We start from the raw sequence: 20,356 nt of genomic DNA, 5'->3' as shown, positions 1-20,356 counted from the left end.
CATGGTAACGGTAACCGACGATTTATTGCGTGGCGCAACGAGCGCGCACGGTAACACGTTACGGTAATGACTGTGAAATACGACGGTGCACCTCTCCTCTCCTACCGACCCTTTCCACCCCCAACACACCCCTTTTCGGCTCGCCCACCCGGTTGCAGACTCCCCAATGAAAGGACCGGGGGACTTCGATACGAGGCGTGTACGTATACGACACGTGTACGTGTACGCGTGTACACGCGTCGATCGTGCGTCGAATCCGCCGCGCCGGAGAAATATCGCACGGTTGAAAAACCGTTCTCTCTCAGAGAAATCTCATCGATCGTGCACGATATCGTGATATTCGTGTGCGTGATATTCGTAGCTCGACAAGCGTATGACCGATGCACGGTTAGGTTGTGTCAATTCGAAGGGAACACCTGTTAAACTGCGGCGGATGGGGTGATGGGGTGATTTTGAGTATAATTGTGTAATTGGTTTATGGATCTTCGGCGTGGAAGAGATATCGACGCTCGAATGGAGAATTGATTTTTGCGAGTTGTGTGTTGGTGATTGTGAATGGCAGGGAGGAGGAGAAAAAAATAGAGGGTATATTTTTGGATACCGGTATTCGAGATTTTAATGAGTTAACCCATTAAGCGCTGAGCGTTGTGTTAACGCAACATTTGATACCCCATTCCTTTTCTGGGTAATTTAGACGGTTAAATTTATTCTTTTTTGCAGAAATATAATTCTGAGAAATTTATTTCACATCTTATTTCTAGAGCTCAGATTCTGTAGAATATGAGATATTGGTAAAATTGGTGTGAATTAATTCCTCATTGTAGATTTTTCGACACGTTTTTCTTTTTTTCTTTGTGGGACATTACGTAACACATAAAACGATGAAATAAGTAAGATAGTTTATCCGTGTTTAATTAATAATTGTTGCGTACTCTCAATTGCTTCGTCCTTAATGAGTTCTGTAATGAAACGATGAATGATTAATTTCGAAATTTCGAAACTCTTAGCAACAGAATTCTAAAACAATTTTGTCAGTGAGAAGATATTACGGTAATAAATTCTCTGCCACGCAAATATAAAACTACCGCGAGAATATTTTATGCTATAAAAAGTTGCGTAAATTTTACTCAACAATTCGACGTGAAATTAATAAAGTTTACCGCGGTTCTCGGAAAATTGGTTCCCCCGAGTTTGAAAATATATACGAAGGGCGAAGAAATTAGTTATAAATCAAAAGAGAATATTTTCAAGAAGGGCAATGTTATAATAATACTCGAAAAATCAATAATAATAAATAATCAATATAATAAATAATAAATAAACAATAATATTCAAAAATGTTGAATTCGAAAAGGATCGACATGCTCTGATAAGCAGCACGGTGCAACATATCTCCGCTTAACACTCTATATCTCGCTTATTTAACGAAACTAATTCTCTGAAAGCGGAAATTTCAATTAGCGCGAAGATTATAAGAATTAGGTTAATACATGTTCAAAATTGAAATCGATTTACTCCAAATTTAATCAACTCCCGACAACTTTTCGCATTGTACCGTGCAATGGGTGTATCAATCAAAGAACAAAATACAAAACAAACGTTCATCACGATTGTATTTTAAATTATTGCGATTACAGAAGTATATCATAAATTTCAAATCGTTTTTTTTAAATCACTTTTAGATAAAGAGAATCAAATAATAAATTAAAAAAAAAATAAATAAATACTCCAGTTCTCCGTTTTATACAAAAAAATGTTGTAATTACTTAAAATAAAAAAACATAAATTCATCAACAACTTTATTGCTCAAAAAAGAAGAAAGAATTCAAGGGAGGATAATAACAGAAAGAGAAATAAAGAGAGAGAGAGAGAGAGAAAAGAAAGAAACGCATGGAAAAAGAAAACATTTGATTATCTGAAAGAACAACAATTGTATTATCAACGTAATGCGCATAATTCAAACAATAAATAAGAAATAACAAAAGTTCGCAATCGGTGTACAATTTAGCCGGTGACATCGCGTAAATTCACCACGTATACCCTCGAGATTACTTCACATTCAGACACGAGTTTCAGGAATACCAAGGAGAAACTGTCCAACGCCGTCAGTTCTCGCGTGTGCATGAAGGAAGGATGAAAGAAGAATGACTCGAGCAGTTTAGAAAGTTAGAGAGGTAGAGATAGAGAAGCTGGACGAAAAAAAGAAAGAAAGAAAGGAAGGAAAGAAGAAAAAAAATAGAACAAAACAAAAATAAAAAAGCGCAGAGAAAATGCACTTCGATTCATTTCCGCGTCTCGTAGCAGAATCCTGCTAAAATTCATCCATGTCGCAAGATGACAGAGTTCGAGACTTTCTCTCTGTCTTCAACATGCAAAAGTGTTGGGGGAGAAAAGAGGGAAGGAAAACTCGTTACCACGATTATGTTACGTTGGAAAAAGTCGTCGTCCTTATTACGTCTGTCCAGTAGCATCAGACTTTAAAACTTATAATCTCGATGGAACCGTGTTATCAGTCGATAGAAGGAAAGCCACGTAAGAGTCGATGTCGAAGAGGAACCGGATCTCCCCCGTTGAAGAAACGGTGTGTCTTCCCTTGTCACTCTCTCACACGATCCGATTGCCGTTATTATTACACACGAAACACACAGTAGTGCACTTGTACACGTATACCCATCTCGAGAAAAAGAAATTCGTCCGTATCATCCCTCCTTTATCTTATTACTCTCCCTGCCCTGTCAATCGAGCGAGGCAATCACATAGATTGTGCACAGCACGCATTCCTCGATTCCGATCTATAACACCCCCTCCCCCTCCTAACGATTCTCGTAGTACACACGCTCTCGTTCCACGCCCTTTTTGCATCGGTCCGCTCATTGTTCGGGAATGATTCTGTACTCTGTGGAGAAGCTGTGTAGCGACGTGTCTCCGGCTGATAGGGGCGGTAGTCCCAAGGCACCTGAAAGTACCACCAACCCCCTCTGAGTCCCCTGAGTCTCACTGGGTGGTCACACGTTTTAGTTTCAATTTCTTTTCTTTTTTTTTAATTCAATGGACAAATCTTTCTTTCTTACGAACGCGTGAAAAAAAGAAGAAAGAAAGAAAGAAAGAAAGAAAAAAAAGAAAAAAAGGAAAAAAAGAACAGTCTCTCATCGTCTTCCTCCCTTTCTCTTCGATGCGTTGATGCAGTTAGGGAACGATCATCACAGCATCGCACACGTTTCGTTCATCCGACGAGAATTGTCAGAGAATTGTTAGCTCGACAGCTGACACGCAACACACGTCGCAAGGTGACAAAACTGGCGGTGGTGGGACGTCATTACGGAGAAACTGCGAGCACGGGTGCCCCATGTGCTTGTTGTTGTCCGCTTTGCTTATTTGTCCGCTCGGATTCGATCGCGAACGCGACAACTTCTGTATGTATCGAGAAAGGTAATAGTTTCGAGTGGAAGGCCAAATTATACCCGCGTCGTTGAATTAAGAGAAAGTTCTGAACGGTTACGAGAACAACGTCAATTACTCGTTCGTTTGTTCAGTATTTCGAGCATTTCCGTGGTTCTACGTGTGCGGAATTGATTCGTTGTTGCGAACGTGTTGATACGTGTTTCTTCAACCCTCGTGTATTAGTATTTAAATTCTATTCTAAACTCGAGAAAATTTTTTGAAGGATTATTGGAAATAAAACTTGCGATCTTTGCTTGAGAATTATTTAAATAGGAAAGATAAGTAATTTTAAGACGAGCTGTTTAAATAGTTATTGGGCATGGGGTTGAATGGATTCCAACCCCAATTCAAAATAATACCGGCGATTGTAAATCCTCGTTAATTATTTCGTTGTCGTACAGTTATATCAGCTTGGCGATAACATACACCATTACACGACAACGAACGTAAACACCAAACGCGTATTTAATCAAGGGTTGAAGCGAGGGTTGTAATCAAGCGAAATGAGAGTACTCGTACAACTCGTGCAAAACACTATCATCGTGAACACTAGAGCGCCGTTCGATATCCATGTCACACGTTTAAATATCTCCTTGAAACAAAGAACTAGCCCAGGGATGTGGAAATCTTTTAATCTCTCTTGATGGATCGACTCGACGAGCAAACGGGGCGAGTACCGTCGCGACCGATTTCACGTGAAATCACTAACACAGCTCCCTCGATCCCCTCCTCTTCGTAGAGAAAGACAGAGAGGGAGAGAGCTATTCCTTCTAAACACGACTCTAACCGAGAATTTTTCTCGAATGCAAATCTCCAGGTTTCGATCTACCTACCGAAAAAATATCCTTTCCTCTTCAACGGGAGAGGAAATTCGTTTCCACGCGGAATCACCCTCTCTTATTTCCTATCCGCGCCCGTGCGAGAGGGTTGCCTCGAATGTTTTTCGGACATTGGGAATGTACGGACGGCTTTAAGGCGGGTGGGTTTTCGCTCGCAGTGATCAATCATCGGTGGCTGTTATCCAACATACCTTTCTCTTTTCTTTTCTTTTCTTTTTTTTTTCTTTTCCCCCTTCTACCGCCATGCCTCGTGAACCATACGCTAAAATATGAAAGAAAGCAGAGAGGAGGTGGGGAGGGCGGTCGCGCGACCAACCCGCTTCCTTCGGAAGTTATTCGAATGCGTTAAATTCGAAAGGGATTTTGGAAAGTATCTCGCGCGGTCTCTGGAAGGAAAGTGAAAATTTCATTTGGAAAGGGAGAAGAGGAAGATCCAAATTGGGAGGAACTTGAGTTCGGGTTTGAGGGATGAGCCAATGTCCGAAAAACATTATGCATTATTTATGAGTTCTCTTTCTGCGCGTTCGCGTGAATTGCTCTTGTGGATCGATCCATTTCGAAACGATATAACGTGTGTATTATATTATATACGGAGATTGATCGAAATTCTTACGGTTAATTCGACGGCGGGAGGCGTGGAAATCGTTACACGTGCTCCCTTCTCCAGTAGCACACTGGCTACGTGTGCTCTTTGCCGGTCGCTAATTTACGCCCGGTCGTCGACGTGCATGGGACACCTGTCGCAGTTTGTCCGCCTCTATTGGCGTTATATGTTACTGCTTCGCTATTTTCGTGCCATGCTTAACACAAAAGGGGGTGGCATCACGAGCTCAAGGGTAAGAAAGGAGGAACGACAAAGTGCGGGAGAAGAAGTTTCGCAAACTTTTATCTCGAAATTTTTACCTCTCGAGGAGTGTTTCTTTCGCGGAAAACGTTTCTGAACATAAAAAAAAGAAAAAAAGAAAAAGAAAGAGGAGATCAGAGAGAGACAGAGAGAGAGAGAAAGAGAAAGACGGAATGATATAACGTGAAAGAGAGTGAGAAAGATAGTTCGCAAAGAAAGACGAGCGAGACAGACAAATGGGCAGAAATGGACGAAAGAGAAGGGAACAAATGGGCTAGTAAGACGTGTAAGAGCAACGGCCGAACGGCGGACAAAGGGCACAAGGGTGAAAGTAGTTACGGGAGATCGAGAAGAAGCTTCTTCGAAGGTGATGTTACGTCTGAGAAAACCCGCCATACGGGACGTGATTAGTGTACTACTATATCCTATTTGTTTTCACGACGAACGCGTATTCCCTTCTCTGTTTCGTGTCGATAAACATTATCGATATCGATGAGCCTTTTCATCAAACGATTTGATCGAAGATCGCTGGGAAAGGCAGTTAGAAAAATAATTAAACAACAACAAATAAAAAATCCTTAATCATTATCGTTGAAAATAACAGGAATATACATATAAATATATCGAGACGAGAGTAACAGATCGATAAGAATCGTCGTCGACACGATCACTCGAAAAATCGTTTCCACGTCGCGCGAGCCGATCGAAGCGAACAATAAGCGCACGATCCCTCCCCTTCCCTCCCTCCCCCCTCGAAATTCCGTCTGATAGGGGAGGGAGCACGGTCCGATTATAGAGCGTCACGGGACCGAAACTCCATTTTGACCGTCGGACTTGCGGATTTTCATTTCGATTCCGAATTCGACATGAAGGGCGCTTGACCCCGAAAACTTTGGCCGCAACTACCTCCAATCAACCGGTTCGATTTAGATCACCCGATACCCCAGGATCCATGGACGCGTTCATTTTCGAAACGTTTCCTATTAATTGCTCTACTCTCGTGCCCCCCTCACTGCATATATATATATATATATGTACGTGTATCTATGCGTGCAGAATCAACCGCGATGCGGTTCACTCCGCATATCGTTCGCAATCGATACGCTCTCCCGTTTACCCCTACCTAATATTAACAATGACATTTTACCCCGTTCCGCGACCGCGCGATTAATCTTAAATTACGACCGACCCCTGACGATATTCCACGATTTAAACAATATCCGATTGAAACTCGACGATCTCGTGTCGTATACGGGGAATTTTGGGAATACGGTAGACGTATACTGTATGCCAACTCCTCTCAGGGATTCTCCAAGAGAGATCGAAGAGCTCGTTTACAACGATTGGCAGTTAATAAATAATCGGAATCGGGAATTTATTCATACGGCATACGGGTTAAATAGCTCCTTTAATACTAATTCGTTGAAATTTTCATTTTGCTCGTTGGCCTCCTCGTTTTCCGCTCGTCTAACCCGATCGATCGGATCCGATGCGCGGTTTTAACAATTTGTATACCGGGGAGAAAAGAAGAGAGAGAGAGAATGAGAGAGAGAGAGAGAGAGAGAGAAATAGAGGTAGAGGTAATTGAAATTGATTAATCGATTAGCCAAAGCAATTTTAAAGCGTTTCGCCGATCGCAAAGCCTTGATGCTTCGAAAGAAAATTCCGTAACAGCGGAGTTGTTTGTTATTGACAGTCGAAGGCACGCAAGCTGCTATCGAGCGCAGACCGGTAAGAAAGCCAGAGTTGGTTTTAACGACGTAACTTTTCCCATACATCAGCCTCTCATTATCTTGTCCCAGTTCCCGGAGAGAGGATTTCAATTCTCTTCGATCTACATTTTTACGCCCGCGCGCTTTTCGTGCGTTTCACAAGGGCGAGTTTACGAGAAATGCAAATTGCGTTACGTTCGAAATACGAATTCAATCGAAGAGAATTCATTTCATCGTTAAAACGCGACTATTTTTTCGTGCGAGCTTGAAAACATATTTTGCGATACGCATACGTCAATATGCCAATAATGAATAAACACGGAAGAGAATTTTAATTTATATATAACTTTCTTTTTTCATTTTAAATTTTTCAACATAATTTTCGCGTTTTTTTTATAAAAATTTACAAAACGTTAATTCATTCGCGCGAAGTAGAAAATGTAACTATAATCACACAAGAATCGATCGTTCTCCGATTATTTCGCCGGAACACGGAACGGGGTAAAAAATTCGTCCAAAGAGTCGACACTTCCTTATTGCTATCTTAAATCTTAACCTCGACAAGATTATATCGATATGATAATTTATAACGATTTTGTACAACGTTCTCACCACTTCTTTCGTTAATCGACTGTCGGCGCTCCGCCGATTCAGAACTTGAGGATCGTCGGAGGCCGAGCAAACATTGCTGATATACAACGTCCTTCGCGGTGGACGTATAGAGAGGGTTATCGTTTGCCCCATCAATATCGTCCTCGATGGAACATTGATGGAGCAATCTTGGATCACTTTATTTCACCGAGTGTCCTGTCGTCGAGAGCACGAAACTCCTTCGCACGAATATATCCCCATCAACTTCCGGCCACTTGTAAACACGTCGAAACAGCCTTATCGAAAAAGGACAGAATGCGAGCGAATAAACGACGAAACATTCGCTCTCGATCTCTCCTCGAGACGAGAGGAGAAATCGATCACGCGATCGTCATCTAAGCTGACGCGACGAAGCCCACGAATTCGAAGGAGAACGAATTCCTCATTAAATTAATCGAATATTCAAAATTGAAACTCGAGTGGTTTTCGAGGCGCCAATGCTTCGTTCTCAATGACTGGAAAATGCTTACAGTCTCGAAACAAACACCTCAAAGCTTCTCGAGACCTCTCTCTCTCGTGCGCGTCAGACTTGTTTTCTCCTTCGAACCGTGCCTCTTGATTTCCAAACGTTGTGTTTGGCTCGTCCATCTTGCCAGATCCACCCACGCGTCGCTCGATTCTCGTGTCAAGATCGCGGAGGACAGAGACGACGGCGACGACGAGCAGGACAACGAGTAGCGACAGCGAGAGCACAGTTAGTAAAATGGTGTAGCGATGGCTGGTAATAAGGGTTGCTGAGTTAGAGATATGTGCGCATAGCTCGATGTCGAGATTTTGTTATTAGATTATACACGTTATATATTAGTTATTAGTTAGTTCACAGAGGCATGGCGTTGTAGAGGTCCAAATTGGGATGGTAAAAGAGCGGTGTGGGGGTAGGCGGGTTATGGTGGGGTGCAGGCTGTGCCTGTATCAGGTTCAAGTTCAGGTTGAGGGGCGCGATGTGGGCCGCATTATGGTGGTTAAGGTGGTTAAGGCTAAGGTGGTTACCTGTCGGGTAGGGCAGTCCGAAACTAGGGTACCCAGAATAGCCGCGGCTTGCCGCGTATGCCGCGTACGCCGCCGCTGGGAAACCTGTGAACAGAGCAAAAGAATACGTCAGCTTTTTTTCCCCCTCTCTGTGATCGGTTACCTGTGTGATCGGTGATTTTGGAGAAGGTGAAGTGTTACAGGGCCATTGTGGAACGTCGTATTTCGTGTCGTATCTATCGCGTGACGTATGCGCGTGAATTAGGGTAAAACGAAAATATTATCTGATTATTCTATTTCTCTGATAAGTGATAAGATTTGCCTGTTTCATCGGACGTTTCTTTCTTTTTTTTTAAATTATGAATTTATTTTCCTATGTCATTTCGTTCCACCCTAAGTGCGTGTGTAATTTCGCTAGATGGGGATAATAGCCTTCTCCAAACCTATTCTGAGCGAAGCTTGTACGTGCGAAATTAATATTCGTCGTGAATTTCTAATTCTGCAGCTTAACGGTACGGAATTTTTAATAGAAGCATTACGCCTTATTCGTTATTATTTTAATAATCACGGGCTATCAAAGCAACGACGTTATATTTATTTCGAGTCCAAACCATTTAATATCAGTTAGAATAACGTTACTACCAAGGCTTCTCTAATATTATAAAAAATTCTTTCTAACAATTATATCCCTCTAAATATCACAGTGTATAGAATAAAGTTCGAGTTAAATTGTGATTTGATCGGTTACATCTATCTACAAATATATGTATATATACGTCCTCTATAAACTACGATCTACATGCTCCCTTTTGTGAAATATATTATATAGATACGTAAAATATTTCCCACAGGTACGTACCGTATTACTTTTACAGAACATTTTCAATCGAGAAACGCTATGAAATTACTGGTCGAACGATCTCCACGAGCAAAGATCCTTATCAGTTCGCTTTTAATATTTCAATTTAATTCGAACGAAATTAATATATATGTATCGTGTATTCCTGTCGCGTATCGACATACGTATATACGTATGTGATTCTCCAATGTAACCATGACGCGTGACGAGATAAACGCTAACCGAGTAATTACGTTAATGAACCAGTTGCATTTTCACAAAGGCGAAAGTTTGCATGGCGCGTTTGGATGAAACGTTTGCATGATTTTCTCGTCGCTATCACGCATGATAGCGAGGAGTACGAAGAGAGAAAACGTGACTAGTATCTAGTATATATTTCGACTTGATTGATCGACACGTGAATATTACAACGATGGTCTTACGTCAAACTGAACGTTGATTACGGTATAGTCATGTAGACATGTCACTGGACATTGGAGTCGTTTTGTTGTACATGTTCGTGCATATTTCAATACTCACCATCAGGTAATGCTCCCAGGGACCACATAAAATCTATAAGGAAAAACAGATCACATTAATACCGTGACGAGATTGATCTTAACGGATAATAATTTTTTTTTTCTTTTCACATCTTTTTTTTTTTTTTTCATTCTTTTCCCTTCATTTGCTCATTTCAATTGCCTCGATTAGTCAGTGCAATGATATTGTAAGTATGAATATATAAAAATTTCTGCAACTAAGCACGAAGAAAAGTACTGGGTGATCTTCGATCTAAAAAAAAAAAGAAAAAAAAAAGAATATCGATGATTCTAAAAGGCGAACGCGACTAAATTCATAAGGCTATATATCGGTGGTGAATTTTAACTCGCGAATATCTAAATGATGATTCTGTTGTGCAATATTTTTCTTCGTGCAGGCAAAGGTATGCGTAGACAATTAATATATGTACATGGAGACAAGTAGTTAAGTATAAAGCGAAGCGTTGCAGAAATTCGTCGAAATAGACGGTTCGAGTATAATGGATGACTAGGTTTCAAACAATGAGTGAAGGATAAAAAAATAAATAAATAAATAAAGTCAAGAAAAAGATTTAGAAAAAAAGTGTATAATAAAGAAAAAGAAGATCAGAGAAAAAAGAATAGATTAAAACGAGAGAAATCGAATTAAAAGCGTATCTAGGTTAGATAAAGAGAAGGAGAAACAGAGAGAAGATAGATAGAAGAGCAAGAAATAGTTAGGAAGTAAATTTCATAGAAGTAAAATAGAAAGATAGAGAGAGAGAGAGAGAGAAAAAGAGAAAGAAAGGCATCCATGAAATTTCATAATTTGATACTAATTGAAAAGACCACACAACTAAGATTCTGACTATTTATAAATATGTATATCGCATCGACTATATAGCGCATCGACTAAATTCTGTGACAAGGTACTAGGTAACTACGCGCGGCCGAGGTGTTTCCAATTCTACGACAAAATAAACCCTCCTATGATCTATGGTTATTGTAGCCTTCAAGGTATTGGTTAATCATTTACCGTTAAGTAATATTTGCTAGGCTGACTATATAGCTTATTAGATATTGACTAAGGGCCGATAATGTGTCGTGCGATCCACGGAGGAAGACGTGAAATTTGCAAATTTTTACCATTCGAACGAATAATTGAAAAATATGGAACGCTCGATATTAAAGCTCTCTTAACGAAAATATGAATTTGAAATTTTCAATTAAAAAAAAAAAAAAAAAAGGAAAAAAATACGTATTCATGTATGGATACGCTTTCGAAACGCTTGACACATTATCGACGCCACTACCACACTTAGATCGACGATACAATATTGAAAAAAAACACCGACCACAATACTACACTACTGTATCACTATTCTAGTGTCCATATTGACGCTGTTCTCACAATATACGCAGATGGAAAAGTATAAGAGCGTTTATTCTAACTATTAAAAGATACACTGATACATATTAATAGTATTAGTGATTTCGTACCTAAAGTCTCTCTACCGGGCTGGTTTTGATTACGTCAAGCACGCAACACGATTCTATCATTTCATTTCATCGTTTCTCTCTTTTTTTTTTTAACTTTCTTTTTTTTTCTTTTTCTCTTTTTTTTTCGTTTGCTCTTTTTGCAACTTGTTCTTGTTCTTTCTCTTTTCGTTTCTTTTTTTCTTCATAATACTCTCTTTTATAGAAAATCCCTCCGAACAAGAATGAAAACTTGGTATATATACTTCGAACATTATCTCGTGTTTATTTAAATATCATTCACTTTACTGTCATATATAGATAGAATATTGATTTACGTATAATACGTAAATGGATTCGACATGTATGTTATGTATATGTATGTATGTATATATATATGTATATATATTTAATATTTATGTATATATATTTATTTATTTATATAAATATTTGTAATATGCATACTGCAACGCGTATATCGTATCGTTTTATTGCATTATTTATTTATTATACTTGACAATTGTAGCTTGACTTTGTATATATCTATATGTTCAAGTAATAGTAGTGATATTAATATTAATAATAATAATATAATATACATGTACTTTCTCAGATGCAACAAATCGATTTCACGTAGAGCAGACGTTTACGTACGACATTAACATTAATAGTCTCTTACAGTTTCGAGGAGCGTATAAAGCTCATTCCGCTCGAGTTTCACGATTGAGTTGCCGACCGATTAACATTTACGTCACATCGATAGCTTTGGCAAACATGGAATTCCATTGAAGTCACTCTTCCCGAAATTTATTTACTTCATTCCCGATGTGCCGGATGTTTCCCAAAAGAGGAAGAGAGAAGATAGAGAGATAGAGAGATAGAGAGATAGATAGAGAGATAGAGATAGAGAGATAGATAGAGAGATAGAGATAGAGATAGAGAGAGAGAGAGAGAGAGAGAGAGAGAGAGAGAGAGAGAGAGAGAGAGAGAGAGAGACACGAACAAAATGTCACAAGAGAAACTATCTTTGTGTGAGGAAACGCAAACATATTCGTTTCTTTCTTTCTTTATTTCTTTCTTTTTTTTTTTTTTCATTCTTCGATATTATTTCACGTTTCGTTTTTCCTTTCGTTTTTTTTATTTTTTTCTTTTTTCCTTTCTTCTTTCCTTTTCCTTTTCTTTTCTTTTTTCTTTTCTTTTCCTTTTCTTCCTTTTATTCTTTTTTTCCTCCAATTCCTCGTTCGTTTATTTGCGTAGTGCGCGCCTACATACGTTTACGGGGATAAGGAAGACGCATAATATATATGTATATATATTTTCTAATTGGATTTTCTGTCTAGACAAATAGGCGCAACGCTACGTGTTTCCCCGTGTAACAAATCAAAATCCGGCCCAACAAAGCATTACAAAGGTGTGAACAGAAAGATAAACCGCATGTTAAGATCTGGTCTACTTACGAAACTGACACTGTTGAGCCTCTCGGGCAAAGTACGTACTTTCTAGGACACACGTCTCACGCATTATTATTAAGGTAAAATGATGCTATATAGCTTAGAAGAGTTAAATACTATGTAACGAGTAATAGAAGTCTTCGAGGAATGAGGAATGGAAGGGTGAACCATATATATATATATGTATACACATATATATACATATATATATATATATATGTATACACATATATATACATATATATATATATATGGTCGAGGGATGTTGGTTTTTTTTGTAAGGTGTAAACGGGTATACGCACGATATATATTTAGTATATATCCTATAGAGAGGTATAATATTACGTGTAACGTAATATAAACGTACTATGTAACGTAGCTTGTTAAGTAATAGGTACATTGTAATAGGTCTCTTTGAAGCCGCTGATAATATGCATTCCTCGTGGAAAACTCTACGATATTTCTCTTTCTTTTCTCTTATTTATTTTTCTTTTCTTTTTTCTTTTTCTATTCCCTTAATTTTATTTTATCGTTACACTATTTTGTATTTTATACGCGAGAAGGACGAAGAAAAGACGAAGCGAAAGAGAGGGATCAAGAGGGATCTTCCACGAAGAAACACCTAGAGTATATTTCTAAACTAACGGTATCATAGTGACTTCCCAAAAAAGCTATAGTTAACTAGTAGTTTCAATGATAGGAACGTATACATAGTATAGTAATTTGTCAAAAATTATATTCGCTCTAGCTAATTCAAACCTAAAAGTTTCACCTAAAAGAGTCTCATTAAATAACTAAGGTATTTTAACAACACAAATGTTTACCTAATTACCTAGATATTTATGTATAAATAGATATATATATATAGATAGATATGCTCAGATATGTATATAATCTGTAGGTCTATTACAAAAACTAGAAGGTTGTAATGCGACTCTCACAAAATATATCGATATCAATATCAAATACTATATGGCGTTTTACCAAAATGTAGATACAAAACAATATATAATATATGTATATAATCTGTTATTATATATCTAAAATGGATTAATATTTTTGTAATAATTTTTTTTTTTGTCATTTCATTTCCCTTTTCGTAATATTTATTTTTTTTTTCTTTTTTTAAATAAGGTACGTATCATATTAATTATACACGTTATATATGCATACAAGTATCTATGTATATGTATATAGATTCACGCGTGCATTTATATACATATAGATAGTTCTGAACTCGCGTCCTTTTTTCTTATTTTTACTTTTTTTTTTCGAATTTTTTTTTTCTTTTTTTCTTTTCTTTTCTCGTACACGTGTACGCCGTATTGGAGTACATACTTCATTTTCTCGGCATTATGAAATTTCATGAAATTCATTGCGAAAAATACTCTGAAAGGCGCGACGAATGAGAAATGCTTATCGTCGACCATTTGCCGCGCGCTCTCGACGCGCTATCCGCCTTCACCATTCACGATTCACGGCTTTATTTATACCACTCGACATATCATTCCGCGCAAATCAGAAATTCACCTCCTTCTGGGAATAATACACGGCGTGCCGCTACCTGGGAATGTATTCTCTCTTTTATTTTATTTTTTTTTCTTTTTCCCTTCCTCCTATTCCTTCCTTACATCTCGTTTCTTTTCTTTCTCTTTTTTTTTTTTCTCTTTCCGCTTCGACGAAATTCTAACAATCTACGATCTCGACGACGGGCGCCCTCGCTCACGAAATCGAGCGAACAACCTTCACTTTCACGGAAAATAGAATGTCGCAGAACCTCGACCTCGATCGAGTCCCATAGATTTCATGTTTCATATGCTCCCCCTTTTTTTCTTCGCCAATACCATCGCCGATCCCATCACGATCGTCTTTCGAAACTGAATCGTCATGTTCAATCACGCGAACACAGCGAGCACTACTATTTTAAAGCTTCGATCGAGTTCCCTACGATAAATAATCTACGATCTACGAATCAATTGACGTGTTGTCACGCGAACGCGACCCGTTTCGAGGCAGGAATTTGTATCTCTTTCGTTTGTTCGAAATTTATTTCGTCGAAAAGTACCTAAATATCTGTTCGATATCGTCACTCGAGCCCTTCCCTCTTCTCCTCAAAATGAAAATTCTGCTAAATCGTCTAATCTCTTTAATCGTTTTTTCAACTAAGGTTACATATATCCGAGACACGTGATTCGTTGGTCATTTTGACTTGATTGTCTTTCTTCACTACTTTCTAGAATATTCATTTGATTATATCCGATATAATGACAAAATTTCTCTGAAATTTGTTTCGAGAAGGAGGAGGAGCTTTCGTTCAAGAGGTACTTACGTTCGAATGTATCAACTTACTATCGAGCGCTGCTCATTGAAACTAATTAAATCTCTCTAAATTTGAACACTTCTGTTTATTGTCCCCCTAGTCGTGCTAGTCAACTACGAAATCACTACCAGTCTTTTGCGATTCAAGTTTGTTCCATTGTTAAGATATCTACTATTCTTTGGCTACGAGGAAAAATGCCACGCAGGCGGCTAATCGAATTCTAACTATGATCCACTACTATTTTATACTTTTTTTTCATTCAATCTTATTCTTCTTATTTTCTCTCACTACGATCACAGTTTTTACTGAACTGAGCTTCTCGAGCAGTCTCGCGAGAATTCGCTTATTCCCACACTCGAATCCGCGGGGGAATAAAAAGGAATGGTTTCGTCTAGGCTACGTTTATTGCACTTCTCGATATGTCTTCGATTCGCTGCTACGCCAAGCCCGGAAATCAACTGCATCATAATTTACGCTAATACTTTCCCGAAAACGAAGGCGACATGTCACAATCGAGGAATGTTCGAAGTACCGCAAAAAGGGCACGTGGTATCCCGTGTCGAAGAAAAAAAAATATTTCTATGTACACGTCTCATAAAATTCTACATATATAAAAAAGAAAGAAGAAGAAGAAACTAATGCAAGAAAATATATTGAGATATACAGAACACAACTGTCGCATAAATAAGTCTCATAAAGGAACAGGATAACACGTAAAACGAACTCGACCAAACGACACGCTTCCTCAAACTTCCACTAACCATTCTACACCTAAAATTGCACACCTCCTTAACTCCTTGGCACGTTAGTACAATCGATAAATAAAATCATCCATTAAAAATATATCGAAAATATACAACCTACGTATCTCTACCTCTCTACACGTAACAAATTGTTCCAGATTTCATCCGAATTTTAATTTTTGCCCACGAAACACCGAGACACACCAGGCTCAACCCCAAACTCAACGAAAGCCATGGAAAGAAAGAGAAAAACAAGAGAACCTATCCATCTGGAAGAGAAACCGAATACAATGATCGAAAGAGCACTGTCCCCTCGCCAGCCTATTGAGGCCTGGTAAGGGGCGTGAGTATCGTCGGTCATAGTCCGATCGTGGGTATCGGATGGTAGACGGCGCCCATGTCGAGGCCCTGTATCCCCAACAGGTCGCTCATCGAGTAAGTGAGAGTGGCGGCCCGAGACGCTGCCGCTGCCGCGACCGGGTGAGGCCTGTACGAGGCCGCGGCCGCGGCCGCGGCCGCAGCTGCGAGGGCCCTCTTGACATCGTAGACAGCCGCGGTGGTCGCCGCCGCGGCCGCCGCAGGTGCGGTCGCGCCGGTAGCGTACTGGTAGGTAGCGGCCGCGTTTGGTGCGGCGGTAGCGACTATCGGAGTGAGCAAGTGGTGGTGGGGGGTCCCGGCGGATGCTGCCGCAGCTGCATGTGCGGCGGCGGCAGCGGCCGTCGGCAGGGGATACGGCGCGTAACGATAGGTGGTGGGGGTGGGTGTCGCGACCATCACCAACTCACCGTATGCGCCTCTGTTGGCCGCTCGCGTCTTCGCCAGGTTCGCCGGGAGCATCACTTCCTTCGGCTGTGCTTTCTTGCATTCGACCTTGAAATTCAACACAGAGACACGGATCAGTTGCGCCCTGCCTCCCTCGCTGCTTCGCGGGTGGGTATCGTGGGGTAGCTTGGGGGAGCGGTGGATATTGGATGGAATCGGGTTTGGGTTTGGGAATGGAATATTTTTACGAGAATTTCTTCGGGGATCAATTTTAGAAACGAGGGATATAAATGGTTGATACAGGGATTTGATCATTCTTGTAAGGAGAAGTATTGCAAATTCTCGCGTTGCTAATCAAAAATGATTGGACGATCAAACTCGATCTATCTTATTTGGAATATTATCATTATCAGATAGACGACGATGTTTTATATGAGACGATGTATTGGTGGATTATCGACGTGGAATCGGGATTATCCCTCGGGGTCGTATGGATTTATGGGTAACGAGAAGTGGCATCTAGCTAAAGCCTTGATTGACGTCACAGGAATTTGTCTGGTAGACGACAAACAGTGAATTGTCTATTACCGTGGGACCTGTGTGATCTCCGCTACGAAGGGCTTTCGAGAAACCGCTTTTCGTCTTTCATGCTCGGCCGTGATCGTTCGCGAATATCCGTGTGTGTCGCGTGCGTGCGTGTCAAATGCAAATAACCACGACAGCCCTTCTCAATTATACGGAAAATTAATTCCGCTCGACGCCGTATCCGCAGACGAAGAGCGGAAGGCAAATACCGTTTGATACCACCTCTGCGGCCACGTGGCAGGATGAAGAAGGGACGAAGAGAAAGAGAGACGGAGAGCGAGAAAGGGAGAGGAAGTTGTGCTCTCCTCGTTCGACGAACGAACTTTCCCAACCGACACTCAAGACTTACCATTTTGTTGTTGATTTCGTGGAAATGAATCTCGCAGACTTTGTCGACCACATCCTCACTTTGAAACGTGACGAAGCCAAAACCTGGAACATAGAAAGAGAGAAAGATCTCGTTTAATAATCGGTAACGAACGATGCCTCGTTATGTGGTATGAAGCGGAATATGGAACGATGTAATTAAGCTTAATCGTTGAAGTTTTTGATTAAATCCTCCCTTCTGTTAAAAATTACCTTTCTTCCTTGTACCTTTCATATTTTACACCAAGGGGTGTTTCTCATCGTTTAATATACTATAATGTTCGCTTGAATTCCAATAGAATTCCCGTTTCCCATTACTCAATGTATCTTAGAGCGTAGAAGAGCTCTTTATTCAATTATAAACGAAATTGCATAATTACGAAATACATTATAAAGTAATTTTGTCAAAAGGTATTTATACATTTCTAATAATCGTAAACACGAAAAGCCTAACGTTAAATAATAAATAGATAATAATATTAAATCTATAAAACAATGATATACGAAATTATATATTCGAAATCAAAAGTTAATCGAATAGATTATTTGAATAGATCTTGTCACGGTTCTAATGAATATATATTCTTTTTTTTCGATTTAATTCGCCATACTTAAAAACCATCCCGAGTTAACTTCCACGCGTTTGTCGCCGGCAAGATAACTATCCCGTCGGATCTTCCATTAATTCAGCAGAGAGTCGGACGAGTTTTGTTTCCTTTCCAACCCCTTTCTCGTCGGAGGCACCCGTTCCACTCGAACGCAGTCTAAGCATTTCTGCTCGAAATTTATTTCGCTCGAGGACGAGCACGAAAATGAAAGGTCGAGGAAGGGATGACGAAACGATAGTCTTGTGCGAGAGGGAAAGAGAGAAGGAGAGAGAAAGAGAGAGAGAATGAGCCAACGAAGAGTCATAACTTAATCAAGCATCAAGGGTTATTAAAAACTTTGCATTGGTCTCCAGGTGATTTTAATCTCGCCCCTTCGCTGACTTCTTCCTCCACTTCCTCCATCCTCCTCCTTTCCTTCTCCCCCTTCTCATCTCGTCCTGATCCTTACGCGGGAAGCGTAGTAATTCAGGCTCAACTTATCCGACGAGTTATACGAATCCAGTGCGCGATGTCGCTTAAGATAACCAGGAGTTAGTGCTTCCTCGCTGAAGCAGTCTGCGCGCGAAAGAGAAGAGGCGAAACTACGCCGGATGACTCGTAATTAAACACAGCCAATGGATACTGGAACCGAATGCGAGTCGACAGCTCGCGATCCTTCGACTATTCTCTCTCTCTCTCTCTCTCTCTTAAATTTTACACCGGAAATAGAATCGGGCGCGCTGAATTAAATTACGTTGGAGATGCGCGCGCGGACGCCTATTACAACAGATATCGATATCGTTAAGTTTATAATATAATCCACGCCCGAGTCTTTCCGCACTTTGTCCGAGTGATTAACATTCGATCGATCCCGATTTTATATCCTTATTTATTTACCCGCCTAGGATATTAATAAGGGAGGAATATCACGGGCCACGTGAACGACAAGATCAAAGTTGCGAGTGTAATGAGAGTAATGTACGGGATTACTTTTATTCCGACGCTGGCCGGAATGCTAATGCACGGGAAACTTCGGGCGGAAATTATTTGATTTTCTATGGAGAGTGGTTTCACGGGGAATACAAAGGGAATATAAAGTAGTTAAATTGATGAATGTGTTATTCGTACAAGGTACGAGCTTATGGGGTGAATAGATGGAATGAAACGCGGAGTGTTATTTTTCTTTTTTTTTCTTCTTTTTTCTTCTTCTTTCTCTCGCGTTACGTGTATTATATACGGTAATGGCCATTTTGCGCGTACAGTGACATTTTATGCTTCGTACGAAAATAATGAAATCTCGCGAATTCTTTTATCCTTTCCGCTTTTCGCGTAATCTTTTAATAAAACGCTTTTTAACAATTTACCCGCGCAACTTGCTTCTTTAATACGATGGGATAACCCTAAACTCTCTTTATAATTCTCATCTCTTTATAATTTCATTGATTTCACGGTGACCAACTTTAATCAACTTTTCTAAACTTAATATACTACTGTACACGATATTAATGTACAATATTACGTAAAACATTATTATTTAATATCATGAATGATGTAAGGACTAGATAACCGACAAACAAGATAAGGTACCTAATTATATCGAATGGAATATCGGGATGGTATATATTCAATTTAATATTTCATATTTCAACCGAAGCATACGTATCATTACGTATTATTCAATATTTTATGGGTAATGATTAATTGAATAATGATATGTATTACAAATTTCAATCAAGGAATAAAATACGCGTAATTCGAAATAAAAATTCAAAGTGTATCGTGGAATTGATCGTTGTATCACATTACTGTTTCGACGATCGCTGAAACGAAAGAAAGAATTAAGCTTGATTTCCAATGCCAATATTTAAAAAAAAAAAGTTTTCCAATCAAATTCTTTTTCCAATTCACTTTCCTTCCCTTATAATTTCTCCCCCTCTCTCGCATCACTTTCGTCTTACACTACCGGTCCCTCGACCTTTAAGCTCCTCCGTCGGCATGAAAAGCACGAGTGATTAAGTTATAAACTTGGCAAGACGTCCGTTTGAGTGAGGAAGGGGCTTACTTCATTTATGTAATTTATAGTACTCTGCCAGTCGGCTAACTCCACGGAGCCTGAGCACTCTCCTTCTCCCTTTCTCCCCACCCCCTCTCTCTCACTCTCACTCCATGACACAAAGACCGTGCCCTGACACCGGTAACATTTAACTACTTCCTGTTAGAGTCTACTGAGCGTGCACACAACGTCCGGACACAA

At 39.7% G+C, this 20,356-nt stretch overlaps 1 protein-coding gene across 21 annotated transcripts in view; it reads right to left on the bottom strand.

Annotated features, from left to right (window-relative positions):
- Window positions 1-20,356, bottom strand: part of LOC107996734 (RNA-binding protein Musashi homolog Rbp6) — a 744,804-nt gene that overhangs the window by 41,517 nt on the left and 682,931 nt on the right. For 18 of the 21 annotated variants that reach the window (XR_009828789.1, XM_062070945.1, XM_062070935.1 and 15 more), the window contains 4 exons: window positions 17,499-17,581; window positions 16,588-16,672; window positions 9,835-9,867; window positions 8,478-8,561 (listed from right to left, as the gene is read on the bottom strand). Coding sequence is in view for 20 of the 21 variants with exons in the window: in XM_062070945.1 (XP_061926929.1) it covers window positions 8,478-8,561; window positions 9,835-9,867; window positions 16,588-16,672; window positions 17,499-17,581 (285 nt within the window). In the remaining variant the exon portion in view is untranslated. The remainder of the gene's footprint in view (window positions 1-8,477; window positions 8,562-9,834; window positions 9,868-16,587; window positions 16,673-17,498; window positions 17,582-20,356) is intronic. The other 3 variants (XM_062070936.1, XM_062070939.1, XM_062070944.1) reach the window with 1 other exon arrangement.

The sequence above is a fragment of the Apis cerana genome, linkage group LG2 (genome assembly GCF_029169275.1).
Source record: "Apis cerana isolate GH-2021 linkage group LG2, AcerK_1.0, whole genome shotgun sequence".
In the NCBI taxonomy this organism is placed as follows: domain Eukaryota; kingdom Metazoa; phylum Arthropoda; class Insecta; order Hymenoptera; family Apidae; genus Apis; species Apis cerana.
The sequence above is the reverse complement of the archived record's forward strand: the minus strand, read 5'-3'. Positions and strand labels throughout refer to the sequence as shown.